Source organism: Manis javanica, chromosome 13 (assembly GCF_040802235.1).
Source record: "Manis javanica isolate MJ-LG chromosome 13, MJ_LKY, whole genome shotgun sequence".
NCBI classification, from domain to species: Eukaryota; Metazoa; Chordata; class Mammalia; order Pholidota; family Manidae; genus Manis; species Manis javanica.
In genome coordinates this window covers 49,935,859-49,956,176 of record NC_133168.1, presented here as the reverse complement: position 1 = coordinate 49,956,176, position 20,318 = coordinate 49,935,859, and the positions used below count along the sequence as shown (strand labels likewise).

At 35.8% G+C, this 20,318-nt stretch overlaps 1 protein-coding gene across 7 annotated transcripts in view; it reads right to left on the bottom strand.

Moving 5' to 3' along the window:
- The window catches only part of L3MBTL3 (L3MBTL histone methyl-lysine binding protein 3), a 106,303-nt gene that overhangs the window by 43,676 nt on the left and 42,309 nt on the right, over positions 1 to 20,318 (bottom strand). For all 7 annotated transcript variants that reach the window (XM_017656233.3, XM_073219604.1, XM_036994034.2 and 4 more), the window contains 5 exons: positions 19,338 to 19,473; positions 17,631 to 17,722; positions 15,229 to 15,380; positions 5,672 to 5,748; positions 1,888 to 1,973 (listed from right to left, as the gene is read on the bottom strand). In XM_017656233.3, the coding sequence (XP_017511722.1) occupies positions 1,888 to 1,973; positions 5,672 to 5,748; positions 15,229 to 15,380; positions 17,631 to 17,722; positions 19,338 to 19,473 (543 nt within the window). The remainder of the gene's footprint in view (positions 1 to 1,887; positions 1,974 to 5,671; positions 5,749 to 15,228; positions 15,381 to 17,630; positions 17,723 to 19,337; positions 19,474 to 20,318) is intronic.

Below are 20,318 nucleotides of genomic sequence, written 5' to 3'. Positions count from 1 at the left end.
ATTAATTTTAAAAGAAGAGGGTTAGAACATTAAAATGGCAGAGATGAGACAAAAAGATTAGCAGTGGCAATGAGACCAATGTCTAAAAAAAAAATTGGCAATAGAGACATGCAAGATAGAATCACTCTAGTAAGAACAGGGAAGAGAAAAAGATGACCTTTCCTCCTACACCTCAGCTAACCACACCTTGGTACTCAGCAGAAACCCGTAAACCTCCAAAAAGTTATAGGGCAGTAGAAGGTAAGGTGATTGGTATGTTAAACAAATTTCTTAAATTTTATGAGCCTCACATCTCTCTTCTGTAAAATGGGTATAATAGAGGTGTTGCTCTGAAAATAAAGTGTGAAAATTATGTAAAAGATACGAACAATCAATGCAAGGCACCTACAGGCCAAACTAGAGAAACTTAAGTTTTCTCTATGATATCAATGTGCCATCAAGACTCATCTTAATGTTGTTTTTATCCAGTTCAAAGCAAAGGGTAATAACAGCACTCTTCTTTGTCCTAGCCTAAGTGGAAGTTAAAAGGCTATGTAAAAATTCAAAAATATGGCATAACTCTAAACATTACTCATGGTTTTTACTATATCAAGGAATTTATTTTTTATTGAGGTACATACAATAAAATGCACAAATCTCAGTGTACAGCTCAATGAAATTTGACATATGTATACAATCATGTAACCATCTCCTAGGTCAACACAGCAAACACTCTAATTTTTTTCCCCTTATTTCATCTATTCCCACCAGCCCCTCCTTATCACAACCACCATCTGTTCTTTGTGATCATGAGTCTATTTCTGTTTTATTTGTTCACTGTTTTTTTAGATTCCAAATATAAGTGAAATCATATGGTATCTGTCTTTCTCTGTCTGACTTATTTCACTCAGCATTATACCTTCTAGATCCACCCATGATGTTGCAAATGGCAAGATTTCATTCTTTTTTTATAGCTGAGTAATAGTCCATTGTATAAACATTATTCATTTATAAATCCTGAATTTGCTATCATATAGAATTATACATATTCTTTCACATGCTTTTCTTCATGTAATAAATATTTCCTCTCGAACATTTTGGATGTTCTTCTCTTCTAGGCCTAAGCCTTACTAATTAATTCTATCATAAAAAATTTTAGCAATTTATACACTAATAGAATCAAAGTGTTTAAATGTATGTATAATAGACTATTTAAAGGTATATATGATAGACTAATTATACCACATTTTTTAATTTAAAAGAAATTTATCTTTTCCTTTAAATTTATAGGAAAACATAAATTACAAAGCTAGCTACAAGAGATGAAAAAAATTTCTAACTATATTTTACTTCTCATTCTTCCCTTGCACAGAAATGAGGCTTACTCTGAATCTTACTGAGTCAGTCATCTGCATGAAGCAATGATCCTGGATTAGAAAAATAGTGTAATAAAAGCAGACAACCCTGCATTTTGGTAATGGAACATACTGATTTACATCCACAATACAATAAAAACAGCACCTCAGCTTCCCATAAACAGATCTAAGGAATTATCAAAATACAGTTTTTAGTAGAAAACAATATCCTGTCTTGTTTTGGTTTTTCAGAATACCTAGCTGGAAAACAGAAGTTTTCTTTAAGATCACAACAATTCAAGCAGAATTATTTTCTGGAGACTACAGTCCAAATTGGAAGTACATTTTTCATGCCAACAACAAAAATCCCCAGTAACAGTTTTGACTTTCACAATTGTAAAAATTAAAAAATGTCTTCTTTGGTCTTCTGTTTCCCTCCCATTCCTATTCTGGTTCATTAGTCCTACCTCTTTCTGTTCTTAAATATCAATAAATTAACACGATCATCAGCACAAATTAACCCAGTAGTGTAAAATATTTATTATTAACTTACCACTTTGAAAGCTCTTGCAGGGGTGGGTAAAGAATTGGTTTCTTCTAAATACTTATCCCAAGAGAAATGTTTCACATTTGGGTAACCTAAGAAGGTAAGAAAAATGTAAATCCCATTAGGTTTAAACAAAATGATAGTGAGAACCAACTGACTTATAAAAATTATGAGGTACTGTTATTATAACCTAGGAAACTATGTTCATATCACACATAACAAGTTTAAACTAGTTACACATTCAGAATTATCTGTAATAAACTTTTTATCTTAATCATGATTTCTCTATTACCTTTTCAATGAAAATTTAAAATATATTTATGTGTATAATTTATATTTTCAGATTAGGATAGTTTTACATATAAAACATACACACACACACACATACCATTTAATCTGTCATTTTACTTTTACTAACCTAGGAAAATACTGCATGTATAAAAAGGCAATGCACTGTTGTTCGTTAATATTTTCAAGTCATGGTAACCAATTTAAAGGGGCTCCCACAGGCCAAATTTGAGACAATCTGGACATGAAATTAATAATGCTAATAATGAATTATAACCCACTATGAGTCCATGTTGGTATAAGTAAATTGAACGAATAAATGGAAGATGAGAAAGCTACTTCTGTAGAAGAATACCAAACAATATATAAAAGGAATAATGGAATTTTAAAAATTACCATTTAGCAACCGTCAGCATAATAATTCATACTAGCCATATCAACAGATGCTAAAAGTAGTGAGAGATCTGGGGACGGAGTATAGGATATTTACACAATCTCAGGGTATCTCTCCACAAAATAATTATTAGTTACATAGAAAAAATAACTTTATTAGTGGAGAAGACTGGCAAATACCATCTGGATAAATTAGTGGTAAAAGATCAGTAATGAGACAAACTGGCATCATGTGATTCCTGAGAAGATGCAATGAGAACATAGCATGTGATATTGTTTCTGTGATATTCCTGCCAAATGTGTAACCTCCTAATCACAAGGAACCGCAAAGCATATTCCAATTACGTAACATTCTACAAAATGACCAATCAGTAATCCTTAAACATATGGAGGTCATGGAAGTCAAGTAGAGCCAAACCGAAGGAGGCTAGAGGGATAAGACCACTGAGTGCAATGCCTGATCCTTTTGCTATAAGCGACCTAATGGATACAAGTGGCAAACTTGAATGTGTTGCTGGGTCAAGGTTCAGATAAGTTCTGCCTATTCTTGCAGCTTTTCTGTACATTTGAAATTGTTTCAAAATGAAAGTTTTAAGGAGTAAATATGCAAACATTTCCATATATACAAACATTTTACAATGTATTTTTAAGGAACATATCTTGCATGATGCAAATAATATTAAAGCTGATTGTACATGCGTGGAAGATGTACATATATACACTGAGGCACAAAGATTCTTCTGGAACGATTAAATGAAAAACTTCTACACTAGTAGGAGAGAACAGCAGTTATCTCTGTTTTCACTCTGAATTATTTAAAATAAGCATGTGTTAATGTATAACTGGATAATTCAAAATAAAAATCATTTTAAAAGGCACAAAGACTTTAATTTTGGAAAAACAACAGTAGATTTGCTACATATTTAGAGAGAACAGTCACAGAGAGGGTGGCCAGCAGAGCTGCTCAGGAGACTGATCCACAAAATAGCAGGGAGCGTTGTCAGAAGAGCAGCTCCCTAGGCATATGGGGTGATAAGGATCCCTTCTCTCCACAAAGGAGATCAGAGATTTAGCCAGGAATCTACCCTTTGAGAAAAGGGACTGGAGAAAGTCATCTTTTTTGTCTGACAACACGGTACAGTAACATCATCAGAGATCCTACAAACCAGTATCATTATTGGGCAGGGATTTTTTTAACTCTATTTTGTGTATGTGGTAAAATATATATCACATAAAGTTTACCATTTGAGCCATTTTTAGGTGTACAGTCAGTAGCATTAAGTATATTCACAGTGCTGTATGTTTGGTGTTTTTGAACATGCAATTTTGCATCTTTTTAACCTGTGAAACTGCTGTGTATTTTCTCTTCTATTGAACTAAAAATGTCCATGAAAGGAGACAGATCACTTGGTTATCTGCCTTACAATGGAAGTCAGCAAGCATGCCTTACACCCCTTCTCCTCAGAGAACCTAACCCAGTACTGTGAACACATAACCAGGAACTTGTTACTTGGTCCCCTGGTTATTCAACAGATCCCTGGTTATGAACAAAAAAGTGGTAAGGAAAAAAGGATCAATTTCAGGTTGGGAAGTCTAAAAGAATCTTAACAGCAATTTAGATGGTGATAGTGGCAAAGATGCAAACAGAAAATGTGATCAATATTCACTAGCTTCTAATTGTGTAAGTCTCGTGGTCACAGGGGGGCTGAATGGAGAAATATTCCAGACAGCACCACATGTGGGCTGTGAAACTGTTAGTACTCTGCTTTAACATATTATGGTTTACGTATGGTTATGATGGAAGACACTCTTCCATCTAGCTCTGGAAATCAGTAAAGGAAAGGGGGTTTTGTCCCTGAACATATGAGAAAATTCAGAAAGCAGAAGGGACTTGCCTAGCCCATCACAGTGGTTAGTCTCGAGTGAGTAAATGATGGGACACTAGCTGAAACATGATACCGAGGGGACAAGCCTAAAAATGAGTGATCTGGCTGTTAGAATACAATGAGACAGGTATTTGAAACTCTGAGACTTTGCTGCTTATATACTGAAGGCAACATCCACAAATCTGCTCCAGCATACCCAGGAGCTGTCCTTTTCCTGTGATAATGCCAGTTGACACTATGCGTATCACAGTCCGCGAGCACCTATAGCACCCTGGCACTGTGCTAGCGGATGACCCCAACTTTCATACAGCATAACCATGGCCCCTTAAAGAGTGAGTGATATGCTCAGAAACTCACTGCTGTGATTATGATGAAGCCACAGAATCTGCTCTTTGGCACATGAAAATAAACTCAAATCAAAGGGAGTATTTGTCTGCAGTCATACTGTTCCCTGTCAAAGAGAGAACCCAGAAGCCAAGAAGGCTCTATGGCCAGAGGCAGACAGCTCAAATACCTGAAAACTTCAGAGAACAGAGAAGAGGTTCCACTAGCATACTACTAGCATGAAGGTGTAAAATCTATTTTGGAACCTGGAATCACAACAGAAAAACGATAACTGAATGTGCAAATTCTGATCTAGGTTAAAAAAAAAAATCTAAACCTAAAGTTCTCACTTCAGTGTGAACATAGTATTTTTTCCAAAACCAAAACTGACTTTGACATGTGGATCAAGGCTCCATCCACAAGTGCTGTCCCCTATTGTCCATTTTTCTATACTCATTCAAAGCCTTAGACAATTCAGTTTTATGGTTAGACAATATATTCAAATGTACATTAATTAAAAAGTCCAGAAGTGAATTCCAACTTGAGAAATGAAAGATCTTTTTAAAAGAACTTATTTCCCAAAGAAGACAAAACATGATACTCATTATGGACTTAGCCAATGCTTATGTACTTTCAGGTGTGTGGGGGTGGGGATCAGCAAATTACCACCTGCAGGCCAGCCACCTATTTTTGCAAATACAGATTTACTGCAACACAACTATACTCATTCATTTACATGTTGTCTGTGGCTGCTTTTGGGCCAAAACTGAATTGACTAGTTGTGACAGAGACTATATAGCTTACAAAGCGAAAAATATGTACTACCTGGCCCTTTAACAGAAGAAGTCTGCCAAATCCTGATGTATATGGATAATATTACACATGTAATAAACACTAACCTGGAGGAGTAATAAGGGTTCTTCTATGTTCTTTACACCAACCAACTGGATGAATGTGTGGACTAGATGCTTCACACCTGTAGGTTATATAAATTAAAAAATTATAATTGTAAGTTTAAATTCCCAGATACTAGTAGAGGGAAAAAATTTACAGAGATCATGAATACCTTACACAGAGTTCTACTTATTAAAATTTATCTAACTTGAAAAAGAAAATGCTAAACCAAAGGCTTTCTCACTCTACTAATATGTTAATACCAAGTAGATTTTTACTAGATAAATATCATATGAATTTGCCACCAAGCAAATAGTTTTCATTCTCCCACAAACTGTTATATCCTGTAACTTCAAATGCAGGAAAAAATTCATAGATAATGTCAGTAAAATTCAGAATTTCCATTTGTAACAATCACGTGGAAAAATAAATGTGTGAGAAATAATCATGTACACAGGCAAGCTAAAATTATTTCAGCATCTCTAAGGGCATATGAGCAAAAAGCAGGAAGCTTGATCACACTCAGAAACCAGACATGTTATTTCTATCACCCACTAAAAATGGCAGAAACCAGGTATAAAGACAGGTTACCCCTTTCTCTTCCTCACCTCTTTTTTCTCTTCTCTTGTCATCTTTACTTCAATCAAAGATGTATTTTTCCAAGTCCTCTTTATCAGCACATATCTGGTATCTCTGATTCCTTGCTCCTAACCAAACCTGTTCCATGTATTCCTCATCTTAACAGGCAACTCGTTCCATCCATTCACTCACTCACTCATTCATTCAAATACTGAGTGTCTATGAGGTCCCAGACATTATGGAAGAGGCTTAGGGGATACAGGAGAAAATAAAACATATACAAAGTTCCTGCTTTTGTGGACCCCATGGTACAGCTGGAAGAGAGAGCAAATAAGTCCACAAATAGAATATATAGTGTGTTGGCATGTACACCCTGCAGAGAAGTGAAGAGAACTAGTGTGAAGGCACTCCTTTACGTGGCACTCTCACAAGATGGCCTCTCAAATCAAGGTGAGCCCGAAGGAAGTGAAGGAAGAAACAGAACCAAGCCACTCGAACATATAAAGAAAGCCTTTCCATGCAGAGGGGACAAGTACAAAGGTTATGAGATGGCAATCTGGGAGGGCTGTGTCAGGAAGAGACTGAGGGAAGCAGAGGACAGGAAATAATCCCAGGAAGGGCCTTTTGGCCATAGGAAGGTCTTGGGATTTTATTCAGAGTAAAATGATGTTCACTGGACCATCACGTAGAGGGCATCCTGGCTCTCTCCTTCAGGCAGAGGAGTGGCAAAATCCAGATTACACTTTAAAGTAACTATTCTGACTGCTCTGCAGACAGTAAACTACAATGGGAACAAGAGAAGAGGCAGTTTAAGGCTTTTGCAGAGTTGATGATGGTAGCCTGAACCAGAGCGCTGTCGGCGAAGAGTAAGAAGTGATCATGTTTTTAGGCCTCTATTGTAAAGGAAGAACCTAGAGGATACGCTGCTAGATTTGATCCAGAATGTATATAAATGAAGTGAAAAAGTCAAGGACATTCCAAGGTTGGGGGCGTGGGCCACTAGAAGTACGTACGGCTGTTTTTCCAGGATGGGAAGGCTGCAAGCACATTGTGGATATTCCAAATGGCGAACCAAGAGTTCTGTTATCAATATATGCTTTGCAAACAGGTCAAGAAGCTGAGTAATACTAAGCATAAAAATCTGGAGTTTAAGAGCAAGATAAAGGGTAAAAATACAAATCTGGGAGTCATCAGCATTTGGAATGGCATGTAAAGCCATGAGCGGAAATGAGATCATCTAGAGAACGAGTAGAGAGAGAACAAAAGAGAACACAAGGAAAGCTAAGAAGAAATGACTAGTAAGTGAGAGAGAAAGAAGGCAGATAGACATCAACTGGCCAAATGCTAATGTTGTATCTCTTTGGAAGAGAATTGCTCACTAGACTTACCCACGTAAAGGCAACGAGTAAGTTCCCTTCGCCAAAGCTATTTTGGCAGAGATAGGGTGGGAGGGGCAAAGCCTGACCAGAGTGTCTAAGAGAAAATGGAAGGAGACGGAGGTGGAGATAGTTAGTATAGAACACACATTTAAGGAGCTCTGTTTGAAAAGGAACCAGAGAAATGAGACATTACATAGAAAAAGGGAGTTTTTTTTTAAGTTGGGAAATATTTAGGGGAAACAGGGTATGGTATGTATTGAAATTCTCTGTATTATTTTACAAACTTTAAGTTTAGTACTACTTCAAAATAAAAATTTTTAAATATGGGAAATATAACTTCATTTATTCAAGAAATATATGCTGAGTAGCTACCACGATCAGGGCACTGTTCTAGGTGCTGGGGCTACCACAGGTATCAAAACAAAAATCCCCTCTCCCTCTTGGGTCCTCGTAGGAATAGCTCAACAGAGAGGGATCACCTATTGATAAAGAGAAGAGGAGAACAAACTTGGTAAGAGGGAATGCAACCCTGTTCATGAGAGCAGGGACCCCTTAGGCAGAAGCAGAGGTACTCCACCCACAGTTACAGAGAAAGTCTGGTCTGTGAGCACAGATTAGGAATGTCCCCACCAGCTAGGAGGAGCATGCAAATGTCTCTTCTGACTAGGTCTTTTTCCAAGCAAGGTTATAAGCTAAGAAGGAAGATAGGAAAGGGGGTGTGAGAAATCTGACAGGAAAAAAAATGAGTGAAGTATAGTAGTCTGGAAGAACAGACAAGGGTCTGTAGTAGGGGGATGAGGCAGGACCAAGGACCCACTTGAGGTTGGCCATCATGAATGTGAAGTCAGACCAGACAGCATGTCATATCCTCTCCCACTACAGTCAACTGCTTAGGCACAGGTGTAAGGTAGGCAGAAAGTTAGGTTCAACCAGCGTAGGGATTTTTCCAGGAAAACACAATATAAGGAAGTGGAAGCTGGAGTTACAAGCTGGTAGTTATAATAGGCTTACAAATTAAGCATCTAGAGACATCACAATAAAAATTTATTAAAATAAAAAAGTTGGTAGAACATTTCCCATTTGTGCTCTAACAGGTATAATGAAGTTAAAAAAATCAGGGCCTTTGGTCAAAAGATTTCAGGAAAATACTACATCTCCCTCTCAGATTTACATAATGCATTATTAGCATATTAAAGATGTTGAGTTACGCTATAAACAAACCAGTTTCAACTTGCTTAATGGAGCATTTCCTAAAGATATTTAAGTATGAAACACTGCTTTGCTGGGCAATCCATTAATTCTACATGGAACCCTAGTGTTCCTTAGAACACAGTTTGGGAAATGCTTTAAAAGAGGCCCAGGACTTAAGTCCTGCTCTATTAACCAGACCTATCAAGTATACCCTGAAAGATCAAGAGATCTCCACATAACCCTCTACAAGCGAAACTAAAAGTTAGAAAGTCAGGAAAGTAACAGTGGTTGGAGTATCTGGTGAATAAAAAAAAAATCTGATGAGTAATGTAAAACAAAGAACTTTCTAAGAAATGTTCTAAGTGAACAAGATTAACAATCAGCTACCTCTTTCCAAATCAACCTTTCCAAGTTAGCATCCCTGAAGGTGAGCTGATGTAACCTCAACTTAATGCTGATTTCCCTCATAATTATGTTAGTAGAAAAACAGCTTTAAATTTATAGTTAAAGGTTTCTCCCTTTCTTCACTTGTTACCTCCTACCCAACTGCCCCCACACCATTATTTTTCTGAATCTACATTATCACGGTTATAGGTGTATGGGTACATCACTGCTTTAGAAATGATGAAGGAAAACAAGCACTGTTAGGTCAATGCCAAGTTCACACAGCAAATAAAACATTTCTTACAGTACGCATTTTCATAAAAGATATTTGATACACAATTCTGTAAGATGCATTCTGCTATACATTAAATACATAAAGCTATGGGGCTCTACTTCAAGCTATACTATTCTTTTCCTAGACAATCATCAAGTTATGGTTATTACTAATGATGCCTTCACTTTATTTCAGAAAAATCCTTATTTTATTTTAGGGAAAGGCACATTAATTCATATAGGTCTCATTAAAATTAAGAAGAGAAATATACAACATTGAATTTTTTTCTTCTCCTTTTAATATAGCTATTGAACAGTTTTACCATTATCTGCCAAACTCATGTTGATTAAAGTAAGAACATCAGACATTACTAATTCTTTTGATTTTATTGAATTTCTCTATAAATTGCAGTTAAGTAAAATACTGTGGTGTATCTTGGCCACACGTTCCTGTACTACCTGAATCTTATGTAAAGTTTTAATATTATCTGAATATTGGTCAAAGGTGCCACTTAAAATGTACAAGAAAGTCATCTCAATAGGGAATATATAAATAGCCTTATTTTAATCTATTTTATTTATACTCTCTCAATAAGTAAACACTTCATTCAGAAGTTGAATGACTGTGAAATCCTTTGTGCTACTATTGTAAAACAAGTCATCTCGTAGTCCCATCTAGTGTTCAAATGCAGAAATGAACCAAAAAGAAATATAATGAAGAACTAATGATGAGAAGTTTGACAAATTGTTCATCACCATAGCTCTCCTCTTTATCTTTTGGGTTTTTATGTATACTACCAACAAAGTCCATTTCAAAAAAAATTTTTTAAAGTCCTTTTCACAAGCGAGTGTAAATTATTCGTGAAGGCTGCTAAAAGCCAATCAGACCTAGACTGGTAGATTTTGAAAGGGTCCAGAAATCAAAGAAATCATGAAAAACCCATATTTATAATACAAAGATACAGTGAGCAGATGTGAAGATCCTCATTTTATGGACACATGAAGAGGTTAAGTGATTTCACCAAGCCTTCCAATTGAAAAGAGATCCTGGTTTTATCAGCCACAGCCAAAAGGTAAACCCAACTAATGAACACATGCTGGCCTCTGCAAATCGAGGCAGAGAGTCAAACAAGAACATTTCAAGATGCTTACTTAAGGAAAACATCAAAGTCTTCATTTTGAGCAATAATGGTTTAGATTCTTTGAAGAAATACAGGACACTTGGCCTCTCCCACTGCCTAAATCCAGAGCATAATGACTGTCAAATTTATTTCCTGGCTCTTGTTACGTGCTAAGTCTCAGTGCCTCCATCCATCACTCTGTGTTTTACTACGAAACCCCAAACCTCATCAGGCTGGGTCACTAGTTCTTCTTTTCATCCCTAATTCATTCCCAGTCCTATTCCTGACAGTAGCTGTTTTCAATATTATTAATCGGCTTCAAGCTTCAAACCTGATTTTCACTAACATACTGACATCCTTCATGGTCCAGTTGCAGACAGATAAAGGAGATGCCCGCTTATCACCACAGTAACAAATTTTCCCTTCACTTCTTCATTTATGCCAGGATGAAAATGAAGAGTGTTTATTTCTCCACAAGGTTAGCCCCTCCTACAGGGCTCAGTGTTCCCAGTTACCCAATCTCAGATGGCTCCACTCTCTCCCTCATGGTGGCTTCCCTCCCTCAGCCTAAAAACCAAGCTCAAAATTCTCAATATGCAGGAAACCCTCCTCAGACTGCTGACTCCTTAGACAATAATCTACTTTCACTTTCAGAGCCAAACTTCTCCGCTTGATGTCTCTTACAGGCATCTCTTTAACCTTCTGCAAATTGTGTTTCTGCTTTTAAAACTGTCTTTAACACATCTGATGAGATAGGTATTATTATTAATCCCTTTTGCAAAGGGATTTAATTAAAAAACTAAAAGCATAGAAGAGTTAGTCACTTACTAAAAAGACTGATTGTCATTCCCCAAATACACCTTTGTTTGCCCTCCTGGGTATAAACACAAGCAAGTGCTTTCCTTGACCACGAATATTCCATCCCAATATCTAAGTACCGATTCTTAACATCCTTCGTGGTCCAGTTCAAATCCCATGTCCTCGAGGAAGCTCTCCCCAAGAACTCCCCACTCAGTCCTTCCCTCCATGCGCCATCATAGGCAGCAAATGATGGTTCTAATAATTAAGCACTACAGCCAAAACAGTGGTATTTGTGTTTCTCTCCCTGCCCACGCCCTGAGCCCCTCAGGGTAGAAGTAGCTACTTGGATAACTTTCACCTCTGTAACCCATCATCACCACCAACCTGTGCTTCCCAAATTTAAACAGATGATAAACCTGTTAACTGTGACACTGTTCTAACAAGCTGCAAACTTTTCAATATTACTTTGAGGAGACACATAAAATTACTATCACTCTCAATTTATAAATGTAAAAGAAAAAAAAGTTTGCAGTATCCTTAAAGAAATCAGGAGAAGACACAGCCCCATGTTTGTTCTAATTCACTAACTCAATGCTGCTCTTTTTCATAGATCTGTCTGTTTCAGAGATCTGTCCACTGATTCTTCAAGCTGCCTCACTGGGACATCGAAACAAAAAAAAAATCCAAAATGGCTGCAGCTCCAACTTCCTCCTTCTAGGTCTTTCTACTGACAGTCAACTAAGTCCTTTGTTGTGCCTCTCTGATTTTTAAGAAACAAAATCATATGACAATAACATTGAGGAAGATTCCTTCCCGGTGCCTGGAGGAGAGAAGGGGTGACTCCTCATTGTGTAGTCTGCGGGACCCCGTCCTCAAGCAGCCGAAAGACAATGAGGGACAGAGGCCACACACTGCCCTGGGCGCTCAGGGCACCCTCACTGTGAAGGCTTTCCTTCCTGCACCTTTAAAGTTCTTTCTAGTTCCAATATTCTGCGACATTTAGGATTATTCCTAAAATCTAAGGACTACAGGGGGGATAGAATTCAACAGCTACCAATTACTAATAACCAAACACACAGGGAACTAGAGATACAGCAATTTTTATTTTAATATATACTATTTTCCTTTCATTAAAAAGTACTTTAATCCTTCATAAACTTTCACATAAATAAGTAAAATATATTTTGTATTTTAATAATATTTTATTAATAAATAATATTTTAATATTTTTCATTTATTTAAAAAATGTTTTATTGAAGCCAAACATGTAGTACCACATATGTACACAGGTACATATATGTATTTTTTTTCAAATTCCCACTAAGGTAAAAAGAAATAAAATCACTATCCAACTGAAGGAAACAAAAATCTCATTTCCAAACTATTTTAAATTGGGAAAGGCAATCCAATTTGTAACCTCAGTTACATACTACGTAAGTAATTTCTGCAGATAAAAACTATGCCAAAATTCAAAGATCAAAGAACAAAATATTTAATAAAGCTGGAAAAATTCCAGTGCACTTAAGCAATTTTCAGGGTGTCTTAATTACATATCAAGAAAGAGAACACACTGTATTCTTTTTCTGACAATTAAAAAAATAAGATTTCATGTCAATAGTAAGAAGTATAAGAAAATCCTCAAAGTACATTCCATTCTAAAAATAATTCATTTGTGTTCATGGACGTGTAAAACCAAAGCTCAAAGAAATCAATTCTTTTCCTGTGCTTTCTAAAAAAGAGTTCAGGATCTTTCCTGTTCCCTACGCATTTGGTATCAAAGAAAAATGAATGTGACAGATTCTTCTAGACTTCCTTATCCAGCAGAATGTTTTCAAAGGAAATATATCTCATGTCAAATAGCAACTTAAACTTTTAAAACATTCTAATACCTATAAGACCACAAAAGTAACTTCAACATTTACGCTTTTTTAAAAAATCAGGCAAAAGCTAAAAAAAAGTGCTCCCAAAATGAATCAGAACTCTAAACACAATTCTAATAATTGCTTTAAACTATCATTTATTAATAAAATAACTGGATCTTAGTCATCACACTGGTACTGCCATCATCACAGTACATCAAATACAGAAGGTGAGAAACATGTTCAACCCAGAACAGATTTACAATATTTCTAAATTTAAAGTTTTCTCATCGTGTCTTTACTTAAGATAGGTATGGATAATTTTAAATAAAACAAAAAACACCAATTAACAAGAAATAGGAGGAACAGATGAACATGGCAAGCAATTCACGGATTCAATCAGCGAATCCAGATTGTGGGAGACTCAACAACAACCACCTTGTTTCTTCAGTAGAAGTTACAAGAAGAAGCAAAAGATACAAAACAATAGGAATCTATAAATTAAAAGAATCAAGAAAAACACCAAAACAATCATAAAGTGTGCATCTTATTTGGACTTAAAACCACTGAATTAAAAAAAAAAATAAGCCAGCTGGGGAGAATAATTAAGTATATTAGTTAACATTATGCCATTTATAACATATTCTTGAAAAAGACTCCCTATCTTTAAATGATACACACTGAAGTATACACAGAAAAAATGCTACACCTGGAACTTGCTTCAAAACAACCCTGGAGTTGGAATTTCAGGACTAGGAATATAAAGAAAACAAGAATGAACATAAATTTATACTTCCTGGTGTTTTACAATGGTTGTATGTAGGGCACTCTATTATTCTTTTATACCTGCTTGAAATGGCATATATTTCAATAAAAATTTCAATAAAAATTTTTACTGTAAGCTGAATAAGAAGACATCCTATGAGGAAAATTATGCTTTGCAGAAAAAAGCAACCAAAATATTCAAAAGTCCTTGACTCCATGTGATGAAATCATGGAACTACTTGGCTACACTCTAAAAAAATTCTGTAAAGAGCATATATAATATAAACAGAAAGCATTTCTAAAACCCAAATAGCAAATGGCTTTCAGTATCTCTCCTTTTTAAAACAATGCAAGTAAAACTGATGAATATCTAAGAATCCAATGTGAGAAATAATGGAAATTACTGATGGCTCTACTGAATTTTTAAATGAGTGCATACTAAAAAGTAAGGTCAGGAAACAAGATTCCCTGGAATCTAGCAACATTTATAAATTAATATTCACTTGATACTATAATACCAGCCATATTTTATAATATCTGTCACTTCTCAAAAATTTTCTCACTGAATGTATTCTCTATGAGGAATTAAACATTTCAGAAATGTCTCTTACCAGAACTGAACTGTCATGATCAATAAACATGAAATTAGATATGGAAATCATTATTTCAATGATTCATCAAAATATGATAGCTTTATTGTAAGTATGTTATAAATATATAATTTTATAGTATGTTGCTCCTACCACTTTTATGCAGTATATACAAAAACTGTAAGGATTAAAAACAATATTCCTCAATTAACACATTTGTATTCAGCTACTGAGTATAAAATTAGCTCATGGGTATGAAAATATGAAGGAAGACTGAAATATTTTTCCAAAAATTGATAGATGACACCCAAGATAAGAGGGAAAGTGTGTATGTGCATTGCACTCACGTGTGAACATATGCTGGAAATGGGGATTTGTAACTGCACTCCATAGCCAATTAAAATATAAATCTTGAAGCAGAAGTAAAGGATGTTATTTAGAAATATATGCCATATGGAACAGGTAAAAAGTTAAAAATCTGAAATGGGAAACAACAGGGCTGAGCACAGTTATTATTTTTTTATAAGCTTTGCATTATGATTGTTTTTAAAACATGTAGCTGGTTTACTTGAATAAACACTAAATCAGAAAAAAGCATACAGCAATGGAAAATGTCTCACCAGTAGTCATAGCTCTCATCCCAGTTGTCAAAATGCACCAGGAAACGATTGTCCACCATATCTGTTACCGTAGCAACACAGATGAACGCAGGATTCTTTTTGTCTACAGCTTCGAGTTTCATTCCAACTCGAAAGCCTGATGGGATCACTGTCTACAAAACATACAGATTTAATTAGAGATAAGCACATACTTACCAGCAAGACCTGCACCTTCTCTGCACCTCCTGCTTGAAGGCCTGGCATCCATTAGCTATGTTCACATAATTTAAAATTCATGGACCAGTTATACAGCAGGGTTGCTTTCCAACAAGCAGCAATAAGAAAAAAATGCCCTGTTGCTACACCCAATTAACTATCTGGACCTTGAAACTAAAACACCCACAACCTCACAGAGTCTAATTAATTTTAATATGTGTTTTGGCATCTTAGACAATTATGCTAGTTAGTCAAAGTTTACTCACATGTAAGTTCACTTTTTGTTTTTCTTTCCCTTGTTACAGACTTAACGATGAAAATTATTTCACACAAAACATACACTTAATCAAGTTAAAAACGTTATGAGTCAGTATGAGTTCACTCCCACTTCCGAAAAGATCTCTCAAAAGAGGAATCTACTGAAAGTAGGTCACCTTCATGTATGAAAGGCTGCAAATTATTACAACTTTTACTTAACACTGCAGATATTATTCACAACAGCACCAAAGAACTAGCTGAATACAGACATTCAAAACAGTCTTTACTATACGGAAATCTATAGGTTATTGGCCATCAAGGGCATGGAACTAAAACAATTTAATCCTAAATTCATTAAGACTTAGTGTTTGAGGTTCAGTACAATATAAACATTCCTTATAATCTTTTGTGAAGAAAAATATCCTAATCTCAGAGAAGTGTACTTGGATATCAGTTATGTCAATCACAACACACAAGTCATTTCTGCCCTTCTAAAAAGGTCCTTCTGTCCAGACTTAGACAGACTATTCTAATTATCTGTTTACTTTAACTATATAGCTATCATTACAAAAATGTTGATAGCCCTATGTATCTGAAAACGTTAACGTAAGTACAGTCTGAACTAAAGGAGCAGGAGTTAATGCTGCAGACACATTTATTATATACATTCAAGTCCTGAAATTATTTATCAGACTTCTGACCATAAATATTTGAGTATTCTGAGGCAGAGGAATCTAGAAATAGAAAAATTAATTGACTCCTAGATACCAAACACATAACCCAAGATAAAGTGGTGTGCTAGCAATGCACAGAATTTAAGCTGATTCAAGGCAGTTAATCAAATCCCTGACTGAACTCATTCATCATCAGAGAACCAGACAGGGATTAGCAAACTTCAAACTGAGAAAGCAGGCTACTGAGTTTTCCACATAACTGACCTTCCTCCTACCTTGACAGTGAATACCAACTGACAATGCAGTATTTATATTTCAGCAATTGAGCTATCCTTTCAGTTAAGATATTTCAGAGAATCCTTTAGCCATTAAACTAAGGCTCAAAACAACTGGTTAAAGTCGTTTCCCAAACAGAGGGTACTTGGAGTGGGCAGGAAGATTTTTTCCTTACTCTTGATATTTATGTCCATTTGGAAGGAACCCCATTTTGAAACATTACTCGCTCACTGTTAGCTAACCAGCGAATCTGGAAGGAAGAACTGGTCCTAATCTAAGAACTAAGCTGGCCCACAGGGAACACTGGCCACAGGGAACACAGGGGACAAGTTTCCACTTTGTCCCCTGGGGCTAGTTCTGTTCCTGCAGGAGGGTGGGGCTGCCCTGGTCCAGTGCTCCTGGTCCTCGGTAGCGGGGTAGGAAGGGCCAGTACATTTCTTTAATTCTAGGGCTTAGAATAAAGAACTTCATTTGCCAGCAGATATAGGTCATGCATGTACTCCAACTGAGCCCTTATCAGTTATAAAGATTTTATTTTGGTTTTTCCACCTGCTTACTCTCTCTTCTTTCCAATTAGATCAGAGCTTGGGCAAAGAAGAAAGTGTAACATATTAGGCCTCCTCAGAGATGCCAACAGAGGAACATCTAATGGAAAGTGGGAATACAGGTCATGAAGTGTAACACTAAACAAGTGAAAATAACAACAACGTGTTCCAGGCAATTTAACGTTTTTGTGTGCCTTCACTGTAAATTACACCTGGGTTTTGTACTATGTTGCCTTCTACCATTCAACAAAGTTTGATGACTGTGATATGGCTATAAAATAGAAATTTATTCATGATTATTTTAAGCTAATTTTAAAGTTTAATTAAGATAAGAGTATCCTATCCACCAAAGGAACAAAATGTATTTTAGTTTCTTGTTATTATTTGTAATTGATCCTATGAAATAGTCAAAAACCACTTCTTTTGAAAGGAAAAGTATTTTGGATGTACTCACTATATTCTGATTTTCAAATAACGATTTGGGAGCAGCTTGAGCTTTGCATGTCTTAAGATAGGTCTGCCAATTAAATTCTTCTTCTTTATAACCTGTAGGAACATATATACAGACTTAGCAAAATATCAAAATATTTCACAATTTTCCATTCCCACTTTTAGCTATTAACTCCAACATGCCAAATTTGAACAATCAAGTAATTTTTAAAATAGATATAATTTAACCCATAATACATAACAATGAAGTTTTATACATAGGCTGTGGTTATGTCCAACAAATTGCATTTTTTTCCTCTTCTGAATGAAGGAAAATAGATATAAAGAAAATGTGTAAAGAAGCAAATACATATTATATTCAAGTGAACTTCTTTTTATTACCATATCCTTTCTATCAGTTATTTGGGCAGAATTCCTCAGCAGAGTGAACTTCTTTTTATTACCATATCCTTTCTATCAGTTATTTGGGCAGAATTCCTCAGCAGTAAACTAGTGAGTTGGAGTAATCAAATTCTTTATTTTTTCCTTCACCTATTCTATTTTGGAAGACTAACCTGTAGGAACAAGTGGGAAACTGGAAAATAAAAAACAGTAATAAAACAGATAAGATCTTTTTGGCCTATCACCACAAGAAAAAGAATTCAAGATTTATGAAGTAAGTTATGTTGGCATGTTACAATAATGGAAATGTCCTTGCCTTAATTTTCACAATTTCACATTTACTGTTAAAGCCTACAATCCTTTAAAAAGAAAACTGAGCATCTTATCTCATGTGGTCTCTTCTACTGCCATTAAAATCCAAAAGGCAACATGAAAGGAACAGCTAATAACTCACCATATAGAAGAGATCGATTTATATAAAGGCTTGTACAATTTCTTTCTCACCCTGTTTTTCTATGTGTTACTGTTTAATCCTTCAGCCATCTAAAAGTACCACCCTATATTATTTTTTTCACTTAAAACCTTAAAACCAAATGATGGCTAGCCTATTAAAAATAACAGCCTTGATAGAGGCCAAAAATACCAAACTAGTAACCTGAATCTTTGACATCAAGTAAACAATACTGAATGCAATAGCTGAAAAGGAAGGAAGCAAGACTTTATTAAACACATGAGGAATGGACTGACGAGACGGCATCTGTTATTCTTGGATCTTTATGTAAACATAAAACAAGCAAAATCATTGTCAGACTGTAAATATAAAGAACTCAATAATAAAAAAGTAATCGCTATTAGTGCAACTTGCACATAAACCAATTTTTAGTGTTAAATTCTCTTTTCCAATCTCCTAAATAGTAAGATCATTAATTAGTTCAATTCATATTTTCTTTAGATTTTCTATATACTGAAATATCAGTAAATAAACTTAGCTGTGTAAACAGTTGTAAGTTACTTTGCAAATCAGTCTTTTCAGGGACACACATATATATAAAATAGAAGTCTGTAGTTAACATTTATAGTCAAAATTAAGTATCATGCAAACATTATTTTATATGCAAACAAGTACATGGACATAGTTTATCTCTTAAATAGGACTCTACTTTTTAAAGTTCTTTCACTTTAATAAACATATTTTTCACCATGGAAAATAAGCTTGAATTTAGGCCTATCTAAATTATCATTAAATCTAAATTCTTAAAAATTCTTAACTAACATGTAGGAAAACAAGTTTTCACACAATTAAAAATACAAAATAAAAAAGTGACAATACCTTTTGGAGGATGGAGTTTATGGCCAGTTTTCTCACACCACCCAACTGGGTGAATATCCAGAGCATCTGCATTTACCCAGAAGTCATAGCAATCAGAATATCCATCAAAGTGTAGCTTTATTCGGTATCCACAAACCTGAAACAGGTAAAAATGGTTGCTTAAAACAAAACAAATCAAAATTCAAAACATCCAGAATATTTGTGTACATGTACAAAAATAAACTAACAGGGACATCAAGTATGACACAGCTTACGTTAATCAAAGTACCCTCACTAACAGCAACAAAAACAAGTGAACAAATGACAAAATCTACAAAGGCTTTTATATTGGGAAGGGGAGCACTGCAGTGTTCTGGCATCATCCACAGTTACATGACAAGCACATGACTGTGGGGTGAAGAATAATTTTCCATGTCTACATGTTGTCTGTCCATTCTCTACAGTACCAGCGTATGTCACCAAGGACAGCCAGCAGGGAAGCAGGCAGCCTGAAACAGGGCAGGGTGTGTAACTCCTGCAGGGTGGACTGCTCTGCGCTGTCTGAGGCGGGCTCCCTGTTCTTCACATGGCTCCATACGTGATGATATCCATTCAGACCCAGGAGACATGAAGAGAAGACAGTTGTTTTCTACTAACAGCTGGGTTTTTCCTCCTAAAAGTTTTCCTCTACTAGTAGCTGGGTTGAGAGAAGGAAAAGCCTCCCCCAATTCATACTTGGATGAGACAGGCTCCCTGGAATGCTGTAAGAGCTCACTGTACATAATGCAGGCTGAATGCTGAGGCCTTCCATCTGACTAAAGGGCCCCACCTGGGGAAGTTCTGAGTTAAAAGGTCACATGAGTTTATGGGTCATGTTCTGCCTTGGGTCCCTAGACAGAAGTTCAGATCCTCAATCTCCTTCCCTCTAGCACAGCAGATGTGTTCAGGCGGAATGACACATCACACCAGACTTCTAACTGCTCCAGGAGCACCTGCACTGCA